Here is a 14,935-nt window from a genome sequence, read left to right on the forward strand (position 1 = left end):
GACCTAAAACTCACATGACTAGTGACAGCCTTGATCTTAATTCACTTCAGTAAATGTATTTCACAAAGGGACACTTCCTCTGATTCTCATAGTCAGTGAAGGACCTCCTGACTTCTCCAGAGTTATAGCTCTCTTTTACAATGCTCTTGAAATCACAATGCAGAATGAAGGCTACAGTGTCTATGTCAGGAAGGGCAACAGCAGCTCAGTATTGCCTTTTTGGTTATTTATATATCTAATTTTCTTCTTTAATTCTGTACAGACCATTTTACCACTGTGTTCATGAAGGAGTAAATTAGACTAGATATTTTCTGGTGCAGCAAGCTTACCTCATAGGCTTGAACATGGCTTTCCCAAAGTCTTGGAATCGCAGAACCAGTTTTAAATGCACCCCACTGGGTTTTACAACTGAAAGAGATATTTACTCCAATGTTAAAACAGACTTTAAAAACAAAAACCTAGCTTTTTTTGGCATGTTTTTAAACCTGATAGAAAGCATATAATTTGCCTGAGCAAAAAAATTAAGTTAGTAAGATTGTTTTTACTCATCGCACCATGTTGGGAGAGCAACACACAAAAGTTGTGCTAGAAGCTGTTTACTGGAAGCACAATCCTACACATGTCTACTCAAAAGTAAGCCCCATTGAGTTCAATGGGACTTACTCCCAGAAATGTGTGTGTAGGATTGCAGCCTGTGTGCAAGAGACACTAATCTCACTAAACCAGGGACTACAGCATTTTTGAAATCCACCTGCCAGCACCCGATCACTGTACCACAGGTGAGCTAAACTCTCACAAGATGAAACACTAGAGTAGATTGTTGTTGTTTTTTTTGCATGCTTCCACCCAAACATTTCTCCATGCCAAGCTGCTGCTGAACTTTTGCTCGGACGCCTCCTTACTTAATTGGGCTGGAACAGACTTCCTTACTCTAGTACTGTGTGATCAGGATGGGGTGTGTGATGTCATCTTGGCATAACATCAAGCTATGGAAGCCATACTGGTTCCCAAGAGCATATAGTCAGTCAGGATTAGGACTGCCAGCTCCTCATATCATGCATTCTGGCAGGGGCTTGGGATGGGGGCCAGAGAGTATTTTATAGGTGAAAGCAGGGGGTGGAGCAGGATTTTTTGGAGGAAGTATGGTTTTGATTTATGCTTTCAGAGTCAAAGGTTTGTTGAATGCTCTTAGTCTAACGAGTAGAATGTAAATTGGGCCTCACTCACTTGTAAGACTCAGAGCACAAGCCAAGCACTGCCTTTCAGCAGGACATACTCTAATAATGAATAAACTGTGCCTGCCAATAGCTTACCCATATCTCTTGAACGGCAGGAGATTAATCCTTAAATTATCATATCCCTTCCCCCTTATTAAGTTCCTCTGCCCAGTTCAGTAAACTTGTGGAGTCAGAGTTTGGATAGAAAGGAGAATCTTTGACCTTGGTCACCAAATAAAGTCAGTTGTGCCTAGCTTACATGGGAGTTGCAGAGCACAAACCAGGCACGGCCTTCTGGCAGGAACTTATTTTAGTAATGAATAAACCCTGCCCTCTCATCAGCTCATCCACATTTCCTGCAGTTCAGAGCCCAATCTTACACTTACTTTGTGACAGTAACGTCTGCTGGTGCTGACTACCATAAAGCAGTCAGTATCAGTCACAAAAGGTATTCCAACAGCATGCTAGCAAGCATCCTGCTGGGGATGCCAGCAGAAAGGCCAGAGCCTTCTCACTGGTGCCAACAAATCCCCAGATACCCACCAGTAAAAGTAAATTTTGATGGGGGAGTTGGAAGGCCAGAACAGGATGGCAATTGTGGCGGGGATCGGGTCCAGGCAGGTTTGACTGCTGAATCCGAACCCCCTTCCCAGACCTGATCCTGTGGCACAGGTCCACACGAACCTGTGCCAGCTGTTTAACTAGTGCAGGTCTGAGAAGACCTCCCACGCCATGGAGGCATACTTCCAGGTAAGAGAACAATTATTCCTTTACCCAGAGGGAACCTCTGCAACTGCCGCCCCCACCTAGGATGCAGTGGTAGCCATTTTGGTGCCACTGCATTGGCAGGAGGGGAAATTTATAGGATTGGGCTATCAGGAGCTTATGCAACTTGTCCCTTAAAACAGCCACGGTGCCAGAGGATTGGAGGATAGCAAATGTCACACCAATCTTTAAAAAGGATAGGGGACCCGGGAAACTATAGGCTGGTCAGCCTAACATCCATACCGGGTAAGATGGTGGAATGCCTCATCAAAGATTGGATCTCAAAACACATAGACGAACAGGCCTTGCTGAGGGAGAGTCAGCATGGCTTCTGTAAGGGTAAGTCTTGCTTCACAAACCTTTTAGAATTCTTTGAAAAGGTCAACAGCATGTGGATATGGGGGATATTATATACTGTGGATATTATATATCTGGACTTTCAGAAGGTGTTCGACACGGTCCCTCACCAAAGGGCACTGAGAAAATTACACAGTCAGGGAATTAGAGGGCAGGTCCTCTTGTGGATTGGGAACTGGTTGAAGACCAGGAAACAGAGAGTGGGTGTCAATGGGCAATTTTCACAATGGAGAGACGTGAAAAGCAGTGTGCCCCAAGGATCTGTCCTGGGACTGGTGCTTTTCAACCTGTTCATAAATGACCTGAAGAAAGGATTGAGCAGTGAGGTGGCAAAGTTTGCAGACGACACCAGACTTTTCCGAGTGGTGAAGACCAGAAGCGATTGTGAGGAGCTCCAGAAGGATCTCTCCATACTGGAAGAATTGGCAGCAAAATGGCAGATGTGTTTCAATGTAAGTAAATGTAAAGTAATGCACATTGGGGCAAAAAACCAAAACTTCACATATAGGCTGATGGGTTCTGAGCTGTCTGTGACAGATCAGGAGAGAGACCTTGGGATGGTGGACAACAGCTCGATGAAAGTGTCAACCCAATGTGTGATGGTGGTGAAGAAGGCCAATTCTATGCTTGGGATCATTAGAAAAGGTAATAAGAATAAAACAGCTAAAATTATAATGCTGTTGTACAAATCAGTAGTAAGGCCATACCTGGAGTATTGTGTCTAGTTCTGGTCACCACATCTCAAAAAGGACATAGTGGAAATAGAAAAGGTGCAAAAGAGAGCGACTAAAATGATTACTGGGCTGGGGCACCTTCCTTATGAGGAAAGGCTACAGCATTTGGGCCTCTTCAGCCTGGAAAAGAGGTGCCTGAGGGGGGATATGATTGAGACATACAAAATTATGCATGGGAAAGATAGAGTGGATAGAGAGATGCCCTTTTCCCTCTCACACAACATCCGAACCAGGGGACATCCACCAAAACTGAGTGTTGGGAGAGTTAGGATAGATAAAAGAAAATATTTCTTTTCTCAGCGTGAAATTAATCTGTGGAACTCCTTGTCACAGGATGTGGTGATGGCATCTGGCCTAGATTCCTTTAAAAGGGGATTGGACAAATTTCTGGAGAAAAAAATCCATCACGGGTTACAAGCCATGATGTGTATGTGCAACCTCCTGATTTTAGAAATTGGCTATGTCAGATGCAAGGGAGGGCACCAGGATGCAGGTCTCTTGCTGTCTTGTGTGCTCCTTGGGGCATTTGGTGGGCCACTGTGAGATACAGGAAGCTGGACTAGATGGGCCTAAGGCCTGATCCAGTGGAGCTGTTCTTATGTTCTTAGGAGCTCAACTCTTACGCTATCACACAGTGGCTACTTTCTACGAACTGCAAGTTGTTTAATGGAATTCAGAATTTGCCCATTGCTAACTCAGCTTGGATTTAAACTCTTACAATTCAGTGAATAGATTTACATGCAGATACTAAGGAATTGTGAGATAAGAAGGCAAATATCCATGTAACAAGAAAGGACTGGAAAGAAACATTCAGCAGCACTACATTTAAATTTCTGGTTGGGCACAACACAGACAGAGACATGGCCTGGGAGTAATAATGGCTATGTTAATGACCGTCAGCTTGATAAACATTCCTTCCCTCTCCTTAATATAAAATACTCCCAGTGGCACACTGATCAAGAAGTGCAAAAGAAGGAGACACATTTCACCTACTTTGTGAGCAGTCACAGGCACCTAACAATGCTTTCTCATCCTGGCTGTAATCTGAAATGAAAAAGGAATGCAATGAGTTTCAGGCAGATGGAATAAGGGAGTTTTCTTGAAATTGATGTGTCATATAATTAATGGGACTGGCTGGGCTGGGGGAATGGTACAAGATCTTCAGACACACAGTAAATGGGGTTGATTAGGATCTTTCAGAAAAGACCTGAAGCAAGTGAAGCATGCGCTCATCCATCCCCAAAGAGCAAGGGCAACACGATGGTTCCATTTTATTACAAGTAGGCTCTGCAGATATACGCCAGCTTCCTGAAAAATGTACAAAATTCTATAATGTCAGGTGAGCAATCTGGCATTAGTCCTAGACTCAAAAATTACAGATGCTGGAAACCTGTGTCGCCAAAGCAGAGCCTCTTAACATTTCCATGACATTTCTCTCTCTTTCATTCGTTCTTTCATAAGCATGATGGATGCCCAATGGATATAACACATCATGCTTTTTAGATAATCCCAGTATTTTACAAAATTAAATCGTTTTTTTTGTTTTTTTTTTACAAAAGAAAGAATGAAAGAGAAATGTAATGGAAATGTTAAGAGGATCTGCTTTGGCAACATATGCACTTCTGTTGCTGGAAACTGGATTTGGATAAATGGATGTGCCCTACTCAAAAAATGATCTCTGGTGTTGTCTGAAATTAGCTATCATGGTACATAAGCAACAGGTCTATGGCCTCATCAAAAAGGGTAATGTACAGCCCAAACCTATCCACACTTTCCTGAGAGTAAGCCTCATTGACTCTAATGGAACTTATTTTGGAGTAGACATGCATAGGATTCAGCTGCCAGTCATTTGGCCATTCTGCAATGCAGACAATGGGCCCATCCTGCTGTCTTCTCAATGCTTCTTCCCTGCAGCTCAGAACACAGGGTGGGTATATCCTGATAACAAGATGGGGGCGGTAATGTTCTCATCCACAGATAAATTTCAAATATTTGTAGGAGTTTGGCCAAGCTGTGGAGCATGGAATACAATCTGTACCTTAGCAGGCTTCAGGGACAGGACAGTGCTGTATAGGTAAATCTATGCCAGTAGCTTCCCCCACCTAGCCTACCTTATAGGATTGTTGTGAAGACAAAATGGAAGAGAATGGAGAGAGAGAGTTTTGTATGTTGCCCTGAGCTCACTGGAGGGAGGGCAGTTAAAGATAAATTAATGTTATTTCTTTTGAATCAAGAAGCTTTCCTTAGTTACAACTGGCCATTTTCACAATGGCTTGGTTGGATTATTAACACATACATGCAGGGATAGCTGCATGTGGGTCACTTTACAAGCCAATAAATGGACAAACTGGACTTGGGTGGTTATTATTTTCAGTTCAGTAGCCCTGATCCAGATGATCATGTTTTCAGGAGGAATGAGGGCCGGGAAGACAGAATCCAGTCTTTGCTGACTCCCCCATAAAGCTGATTGCTGAAGTTATCGCTTTGTATACTGGATTACGTATGTACGGCTGGGTTGGACATGGAAGTCTCCTTTCCAATATGATTAGCCCCTAGGTAGATCAGAGCAGGTGTGTGTTAAAAAGCAGCTCCCCCATTTTTCAACTCACATACGTAAGGTAGACTGAAAGCTGATGCTGGAAGAAACTGCGGAGAAGTACGGTTATCCTACATGTGAAGATTACGTGCCATGAATTGTGCTGCTTAACCATATAGCAAACTGACATCTTCTACCCAAGGCCATGTTCAAACCAGTATATTTATATTTTTTTCTTCCAAATGTTCTAAAACTTTTTTTTTAAAAAAAATAAAACAATGCATTGTTTTATAAAGCAAAGAGAAAATGGTTGCTATGGAAACCACTTTATGAATTTATTTTTGTTGACAAGTGGGATCTCAACATTCTTATTAATAATCATTATCATAATATTACTGAAAACGAACAACCAGTTTTTCAGAAGGGGGAATATTAAACTACTTCAGTAAGCAGAAAATGGCCTTTACGGAACTTAGGCCAAATTAGATGCTACTCTGGACTTGTCAGGCTGGTCTGGGTTTTTCCTTTTAAAACAGTACGCGCAAAAACTGCAGCAGGGAGGCAGAGGACCTTCAGCATTTCACCTCTGCTGTGATTCTTATCCTAGTCGCATGTCCCTCCATGTGCTAGTTCAGTTTTTTTAAACCTTCAACTGCAAGTCAATTAACACACATTTTTTTTACTGTAAATAGTGCATGGGGACACATGATTGGGATTGGAACCTGTGGCTGGAGCTAAGAGCTCAAGTCCTGTGTCTTCCACTGCATTTCTGTGGTAGTCTACATGCCCCCTATGCCTATGCTATATTTTTAAAGAAAAAAATGGGCCAAACTAACTTCTAGGAAAAAAAAAAATCTAGAAAAAATAAGTTGAACTGAATGGTTTTTCAGTAATATTCTAATGAACCACTCTTAAATATTTCTAAATATTAAATAAAAAGCAGTTAAAATGCTTGAAAATATTTAGGTATATATTTTATATATAGATCCATTTTATGAGTTTGAAAATATATAGATCCATTTTATGGTGCAGTCAGTGGTTTGAAGGTTGAACTTAAGAGGAACTGGAGAACGCAGGTTCAAATCTGCACTCAGTCATGAAGTACCTTGGGTGACCTCGGGCCAGTCACTATCTCTTAGCCTCACCTACCTTACAGTGTTATTGTGAGAACAAAGGAGGGGATGGAACTATGTGCATCACCCTGAGCTCCTTGGAGGAAGGGCATTATAAAAATTTGAAAAATAAAAACCAGCAAATAAATGTTTGCCCCATAATGCCAGGAGGGCAGGTTCTGACTACATATTAAGAAATCCATTCTTCATGCTGAACCAGTGAACCAGTGACAGCTATATGTGTGTGGAAACAACTTTCCATAAGAGTCTGCTGTGGAATACAGCAATTGTTGAGGGGACTCCTCCTGAGACATGCCCCCGCTATATTTAGGTCCCTTTGCAACAGACCATTCTGGAGCCAGATGCTCAGCAATGTGCTGCACCACTCACACATCCCTGAATGTGTACGACTGACTGTAATGACAGTTTAGAAAGGAAACTTACCAGCACTGATGGTGTTAAAGCGTTGTGTGTCCTGGAGAAGTTGGTCAATAGTAGGGCTGGACCGGGGATACAAAGCATAGCGATTGATTCCCAGGTGGAACTGCAGCCAGCTTGCCTCCTGCCGGAGATGTACCAGTGAGTCCAAGGTCAGGTTGCGTTCCTCTCTGTAAATCTTGTGCCTCCTGAAATATATGACAACACATGGCAGATGCGCTCCAGATTGACAAAAACAGAGTAAAATGAATTCCCTTCCCTCGTATAAATTAATTCAGAGTAAGTTCACAAGCATTTAGTTTGAGAGCTCCCCATTGCACAAAAGAAACCTGACATCACTACCATAGACATTTATTGGGAGCAACTGCTTGAATGGCGATGAAGCCAGGGTCGATTGTTGAAGCAGTGGTTTCAGTGACAACTTTAGCGATTGACTTAGGGTGCAATCCTAACCCCTTACTTATGTCAGTGCTCTCCAGCACCAACATAAGGGCAATGCAGCTCTGAGGTAAGGGAACAAATATTCCCTTACTTTGAGGAGGCCTCCGTGAGTGACACCCAACTGCAGGATACAGCACACGTCCCATTGGCACCACTATGCCAATGCTGGAAAGCACTGACACAAGGGGTTAGGATTGTGCCTTTAGTTACTGTTTTATTCTGCCCTTCCTCTGAGGAGCTCAGGGTAGCATACAAAGCTCTCCCCTCATATTTTACCTTCACAGATAAATTGGGCTGAGAGATAGTTGTGACTGGCCCAAGGTCACTCAGTGGGCATCATGGCCCAGTGGGGATTTGAACCCGGGATTCACTGCTCTGGGTTCAGCATAGTCCTAACCCCGCTGATTGTTTGCTAGTGTAGGGAGCACACATCTGCTTTATGACCCAGATCGGCAAACTGCACTTCAATGGAACAGAACAGTGCCAGTCACTGAAATATCATTCTGTCTTTCTTGGTCCTTGTGGGATAACATACATACAACCAGGGCTTTTTTTCTAATGGAACGCGGGGGGACGGAGTTCCGGCACCTTTTTGCAGGGGCCCCTCCCCTTTGGAGGCATTCCAGGAAAGGGGGGGAGCAAAATGGAGGCATTCGCTGGGTGGGTGCTGGGGGGTGCAGGGTGGGCAGGCGCCTGGCCCCTGCCTGACCGGACAGCGACCCCCTCCTGCCCCCATCTCCAAGCTCTCGCCTGAGCCCAGCCCGCATCCCCCCCGCGCTCTGCTTCCCGGCGCAGCTTCCAAGCAGGTGGAGGGCGCAGGGGACATGTGCCAATGCCGAGGAGGAGGACGGACAGCCAGCCAGCCAGGGAGACGGGCTTCGGCACCCACGGAACGCCCAGGTACTGGTTTGGTGGAGGAGGAGGAGAAGGAAGCTGGCTGGTGCAGCCCCCGTGCCAATCTGCAGCGCGAGCCTAGGCGTGTCTACTCAGAAGTAAGTCTCATTGTGCTCAATGGGGCTTGCTCCTGGGAAAGGGTGCATAGCCTTGCAGCCTGAGAGCCCAAGCATGTCTACTCAGAAGTAAGTTCCATTGTGTTCAATGGGGCTTACTCCTGGGAAAGTGTCATAGTCTTGCAGCCTGAGTAGACAGGCAGAGGAAGGGCTCTGAGGCTGCAGTCCTCTCCACACTTTCCTGGGAGGAAGCCCCACTGCCTCTACTGGGACTGACTTCTGAGTAGACAGGGACAGGATTGGGCCCTGAGGCTGCCATCTTATCCACAGTAAGCCCCATTCACTAAAGTGGACTTCTGAGTAGACATGCATAGGATTGGGCTCTTAGGCTGCAATCCTAGGCACTTTCCTGGGAGTAAGCTCCATTGACTAGAACGAGACTTACTTCAGAGTAGACATACCTAGGATTGGGCTTTTAATCCTGGCAGAGATATATATGCTAAGGGCAGGTGAAAAGGGATTCTACGTGTGTACAACGTGCTGTCCAGCCTTGCCAGAAATCCTCCTCATCCTTCCCCCATAAGCATGCCCTCTGCCAGCCAGAGTTTGCAGTTCCTCTCCAGCAATGCACAGCAGCTGCTCAGGGCAGCAGAGAACATACAATTGCATGCCAAGCGCCTTCCCAAAGACATAGAGTATTCTGATACCTGAATTAAACCATATTAAATCGCTTGTTTGCAAACGTAGCTGTTTCTACGTGCACCTAAGGACCCCTCTCGTGTAAGAATTCCTTTTTTGTTCTTACTCCCGAAGTTGCTTAGAGTAATTTTACTACATGGAACTCATGTAAGCCATTTTTCAGAATCCATTCACATCTTCCTCTCCTCGAAGTAGTGCCACACTACATACTACACGCTACAAGTGCACCTGTACAGTATTTTTCCCCATGTGTAGAAAAAATAGCTAGGGGGAAGGGGATGTGGAGATTGACAGCCCAATCCTATGCATGTCTACTCAGAAGTAAGTTCATCTTTAGGGGGGAAGCACATAAAAAATATTTTATTTCTCCAATAAAAAATGGTTTTAAAATAAATAAATAAATAAATAAATAAATAAATAAATAAGATTAACAAGTTGTGAGTTCCTGCACCTTTTTATTTACAAAAAAAGCACTGCATACAACATGTTCTGTAGACTTTTGGCCAGATCATAAAATGAAGAGGATAGGAAAACTAACGTTTACTGGATAAACAAACACTATGCAGAATTACATTTTAAAAAATCTGAAACTAATTTGTGTGGTAAGGAGACTATGGAGTCTCTCAAGATCAAAGGTTAAGATTGGTCCATGCAGAACACTTGGTGGTTTCAAAGGCCACTGAAAAATCATGAGACGCCTAGTTTGGCCAAACCATAATAACCTGTCAGCCTCTTACAGGGAGATCTACTTAGTGACTGCCTTCTTATGTGCACTAGTGTTAGTACAGGCACACATTGCATTAAGAAACAAATGTATCCTTCTTTATATATGGTAAGAGGAAAGTTTACTTCAAGGCTGTTCAGTAATATAGTAATTACAGGATAACATGAGATTATTATTTCTCCAGGATTTCGGAACTACAGATTATAGGGAGCTGGTTGTGATCGCTCAACAGTAAGGGAAAAGTACTCTACACAAAAGCATTCTTGGCTGTGTTATTAGATTGTGTGTTTCAGGACTGATTCCAGGAATGGAAAATAAGTTCTAGGGCTAAGCTCTATTAAGCCTGGCTCCAATTAAACCCTGAAAAAGACAGGACACTTTGCCATGTTTTCCCTTTCATTATGAGGGACATTATGAGGGACATGTCCTGTTCTCAGCATATTTGAGACAATATGCCTGTTATTCTAAGCAACACACGCTGACAGTAATGTAGTACATAGTTAACCATTCAGCTGAGGTGCTCAGTTTATTTTTATAGTGTGGATTTGGCCCGATGGCTCTGTAGCTGTTGAATTCTCAGAAACATAACGGGCATATATTGACAAAGTACCAACACATTACTTTACTTGCCAAAAAGGCAAGTATAGTATCAGCAAACTAAAATGGCCTAAATTACATGGTGCTTTTTTGTTTGCTTTAACCATCAAACCAACTAGACAATTTTTCCTGTCAACCTCATTTACCATCTTCTGAACCCTGCCAGGCAAACATTCGGGCTTGAACAATCCAAATGAAAAAAAAGTTCTGGTTCTGGTTCTAACGGGCAGGTTTCAGGGAATTAATCCAGATGACACTGGAGGACAAAATCTGGAAAGAGCACAATTCTTGTTCCCTGCCTATCTTCCCATCCCATGAGGTCCGTCTTTCTGGGTTTTATTAGCATGTCCCTGGGTATGTCAGCACATATCCCAAATATTCCCCTGGGGGCTGGGCGATAAGAATAGGTCCTTGGTTCGATTGTACTTGTTGTAAGAAGCAACTAAACAGCCAACGGGTAGGTGGGACTCGTTAACCTGGGAAAGCAGCTCATCTAAGAGAAGGAAAACTCTGATCCTAAACCTCCACTGCCTTGTGGCTATATCCAGTTATGGAAAAGGTTTCAGGCATCAAAGTCAAGGCAAAATCAGGAGCGGGAGTCCTGAGGCAATTCGCGGCTGTATACAGTCACGCTCTGGCAACTCCTGCGACGCCACTGGAACCAACCGTATTGGCTTCTGCCTTTCCATTGGACCATTTCAGCGACGTGGAGAGGGGGGATTGGCTGCATGGTAACAGCCTATCCTCCAGACCTTCTTCACCCAGGCTTCGTGCACTGGAGAGGATACTCCAAATTCACCATACAGCGTCGGCACAACATGGGAAGCAGCAGTTTATTGTCACTCCCGAATTGGCCTATTCAGCCACACTAGACGCTGTTCCAGAACCACTTTTCAGAGCACAATACCATAGTCTCCCGAGACTGAAGGATGCCAATCATGATCCCAAATGTACGTGCGCTTACACAGGCACAATGATTAGCCATACAAAATCCACAGGAAGTGATGAGTAACTAGGAGGGAAGGCAGGAAGTACAAACAATGGAGTTGCAGTAATCTTTACACAGCACTGCCACTATTTTCCTGCCACTAATTCCTGTTCAGTTGTGGTATTTAGTCAGAAAATATCTGGGTTCTCTTCCCCCTGTGCTGTCATCCTGTCCTGGAACAACCACCTCAGGCCTTGAGGTAAAACTGCCGTTCACAAACTCTGTGTGCCCCAAATCATAATGTGGACATCTTTTTGGAAGGTGTGAGACAACAGATTCTGGACCCAATCCTATGCACTGCCAATGCCGGTGCTGGGTGCTGTAAATGTGCTGTAAAGCATGTTTACAGCACTTGCAGTGTCAGGAGCGCTGGTGCAGGCCCAACACCAGTTGGCATGGAGCTCAGTGCCATGGACGCCACCTGGAGCAAGGGAACATTTTGGCACTGCTGCACCTGGTGGAGCCGCTGGGGATAGGATTGGACTGTAATTGGAGAGAGAAATGCTCAGGCAGCAGGCAACAGGGTACAGGTTAACATAAAGCTGGACAGGACAAAAGAAGTTGACTCAGCTCAGTAACGTAGAAAACTCCACCCATTTGAGAGTGAGACTAGGGACCCAGACCGCAAAAAAGAACTGGCAAAGGGCACCTGGGTCAGTTGAGGGCTGCCACTTGGACTGTTATAAAGAGCTGCCAAGCACTTGACTCTGGACATCATTTCTGAGCCCCCACCATAGAGGCAGACAGCAAAGCCCACCCTCGTCCTTAGGGGAAGACTGACCTGACAAACTTAAGCCATGCCTAGACTGTTTTTTGTTTTAAAAATGCATAAAAACATAAAAAACCACTTTTTTGGTGTTAAAACATCCAACACAAAACACTGCATTTTGATGTTTAAGAGATGTTCCAGAAATTAAAATAGATTACTTTTCCAGTTAGAAATAATACTGTGGCGGCATCTGCTGACACTATAGCACCTGTATATTTATTAAAATATTCTCGTATTCTGATGACGTATTCTCGGCATCACCTGGCAGGACAAAGTTCCAAACAACACAGTCCTGGAATGTGCTGGAATCCCTAGCATGTATGCACTACTGAAACAGAGACGCCTGTGTTGGCTCGGTCATGTCGTGAGAATGGATGATGGCCGGATCCCAAAGGATCTCCTCTATGGAGAACTCGTGCAAGGAAAGCGCCCTACAGGTAGACCACAGCTGCGATACAAGGACATCTGCAAGAGGGATCTAAAGGCCTTAGGAGTGGACCTCAACAAGTGGGAAACCCTGGCCTCTGAGCGGCCCGCTTGGAGGCAGGCTGTGCAACATGGCCTTTCCCAGTTTGAAGAGACACTTGGCCAACAGTCTGAGGCTAAGAGGCAAAGAAGGAAGGCTCATAGCCAGGGAGACAGGCCAGGGACAGACTGCACTTGCTCCCAGTGTGGAAGGGATTGTCACTCCCGAATCGGCCTTTTCAGCCACACTAGACGCTGTTCCAGAACCACCTTTCAGAGCGCGATATCATAGTCTTTCGAGACTGAAGGTTGCCAACTATTTATTAAAACACATTACTTTATTAAATACATTTATTATTAATGTTTATTAATTCATTACTGTATTTATTAAAATACATAAAATTTTTTGGAAAAAGTATCACCCCCAAAACACACCCACAGCCATCATGCCTGTAACCAGAGGCAAAGCGGGAAAGGGCAGGATTTTGCTTGACCTTCTGCCATCCTGATTTGCAAGAAATACTTTATTGACATTCCCTGGGACAACTGACTGGAGGGCAAAGGGTGGAGAAGGGAACACTCAGGGTGAGGGAACTCTGGGACAATGGAGAAGAGGTGCAGGGTGACTCCCTGTCCAGTTACAAGATCTGCAAAAAGGCTTCAACGCAACCTCCTTTCTGCTTGCCAGCTTGCCGGTCCCAAGACCCAAGGCAGACAAATACAATCCTGAAATCTGCTCTTCATTTCTTTTTGTCCCACTGTGACTTTTAGGAATTCAGTTGGACGAAAGAGAGGGAACCATAACGACAGAGGACCACAGTAGGGAGAGGAAGCTCTAACAGAAGAAAACCTGACAGCTGGGAACACTGTTCAGCAACACTCAGAGCATTTAGCCAGGGTCACATGGGGTGTTTTGCATTCCCCTTACCGATGAGAGGATGTTTATCCCCAGAAGGAATGTCTATCTTGGAAGGAACAACAGAAGGTCATTTTAAAAAATGATTTGGGAAATGAATAAAGGAGCCACAAGATGTTCCACTTGGGACTTAGAGCAGGGCATTTCATTCACACTGGAATCAAATTATATATTGAGATAACCAATTTGATATGTAATACGTAGGGCTTTCATTTTGTGGCTTAAATTGCATCACACCGACTTCCTCCTAGCAGTGGGCCCTTTCTGAGGACACAGTGGTTTTCCAACTGCTTGTCTTCAATGACAAGAACAGCAGTGGCAGTTAAGGTTCCCAGAAAGGCAGCTTGCCCACTACTCTCCATCTCTTCCTGAAGTTGCAAGCCATGTATTCTAAAAAGTGCTCTCTCCGTTGATGGAGGATGACAGCAAGTCAATAGCTGTGTGAACGAGGTGTGCCTTAAAACACTAGGAAGAATCCATTTGCAGCACACACAGGTTTTGCTGCAGCTGCTCAGGGGTTCCTCAACAGAGAAGTCGATGTGATAAGGCTTCCCTGAGGAGAGAATGTTTGCAAACCGCTGCGCTAACAAGAATGCTTTGCTCATATGCTTTACCCTCAAGCTCCTGTGATGATGATGGGCATGATGATTGGAATGGTGAGTGGTGCAGCTGCTCATTAAAGGATGAAAATGAGTTCGGAAGTCTATTTCTGAATGGGAGATAAAGCTGTCCTCTTTTATTTTATTTTTTTTGGTTTAGCTCTCTTGCCCTCTTTTTGCATTCCCATTAAGTTCTCCAACTGATTTCCACATCCTGCAGTCAATGCCTAGCATCCTAATTGAAGTGCCATGCAGAATGGATATGATGAATGAGACTGAACACATTATAAAGGCCAGCCAGAGGGCTTCACTGGGCTACCAGATGTGATTCACATGCTATCCAGGACAGCATTTGAAGGCTACACACACTGAGTCACAGTACAGTTTGTCAGACACAAGGAGCTTGGCTTCTCGGGATGATACTGTGGCCTGAGGAGATCTCTCTCACTTCAGCTGAGAGCAGGGTGTTCAAATTCAGAGCATTCAAATTGCATTTAATGCACTGATATACACATTTGTATGCTCTTTATAAGGCAGATATTCTGGATCTCAGCATCCTCCAGAGAAAACAGCTAAGGCCCTTTGCCCAGGAAGTTGAAGTTATCACTGACAGAAGAATAGGGTTGTC

General features: G+C 44.4%; 1 protein-coding gene across 3 annotated transcripts in view; it reads right to left on the bottom strand.

Moving 5' to 3' along the window:
* The window catches only part of FAM20A (FAM20A golgi associated secretory pathway pseudokinase), a 63,435-nt gene that overhangs the window by 24,463 nt on the left and 24,037 nt on the right, over positions 1-14,935 (bottom strand). For all 3 annotated transcript variants that reach the window (XM_066615141.1, XM_066615140.1, XM_066615139.1), the window contains exons 2-4: positions 7,166-7,347; positions 4,067-4,117; positions 330-408 (exon numbers count right to left, since the gene is read on the bottom strand). In XM_066615141.1, the coding sequence (XP_066471238.1) occupies positions 330-408; positions 4,067-4,117; positions 7,166-7,347 (312 nt within the window). The remainder of the gene's footprint in view (positions 1-329; positions 409-4,066; positions 4,118-7,165; positions 7,348-14,935) is intronic.

The sequence above is a fragment of the Tiliqua scincoides genome, chromosome 2, assembly GCF_035046505.1.
Source record: "Tiliqua scincoides isolate rTilSci1 chromosome 2, rTilSci1.hap2, whole genome shotgun sequence".
Lineage (NCBI taxonomy): Eukaryota > Metazoa > Chordata > Lepidosauria > Squamata > Scincidae > Tiliqua > Tiliqua scincoides.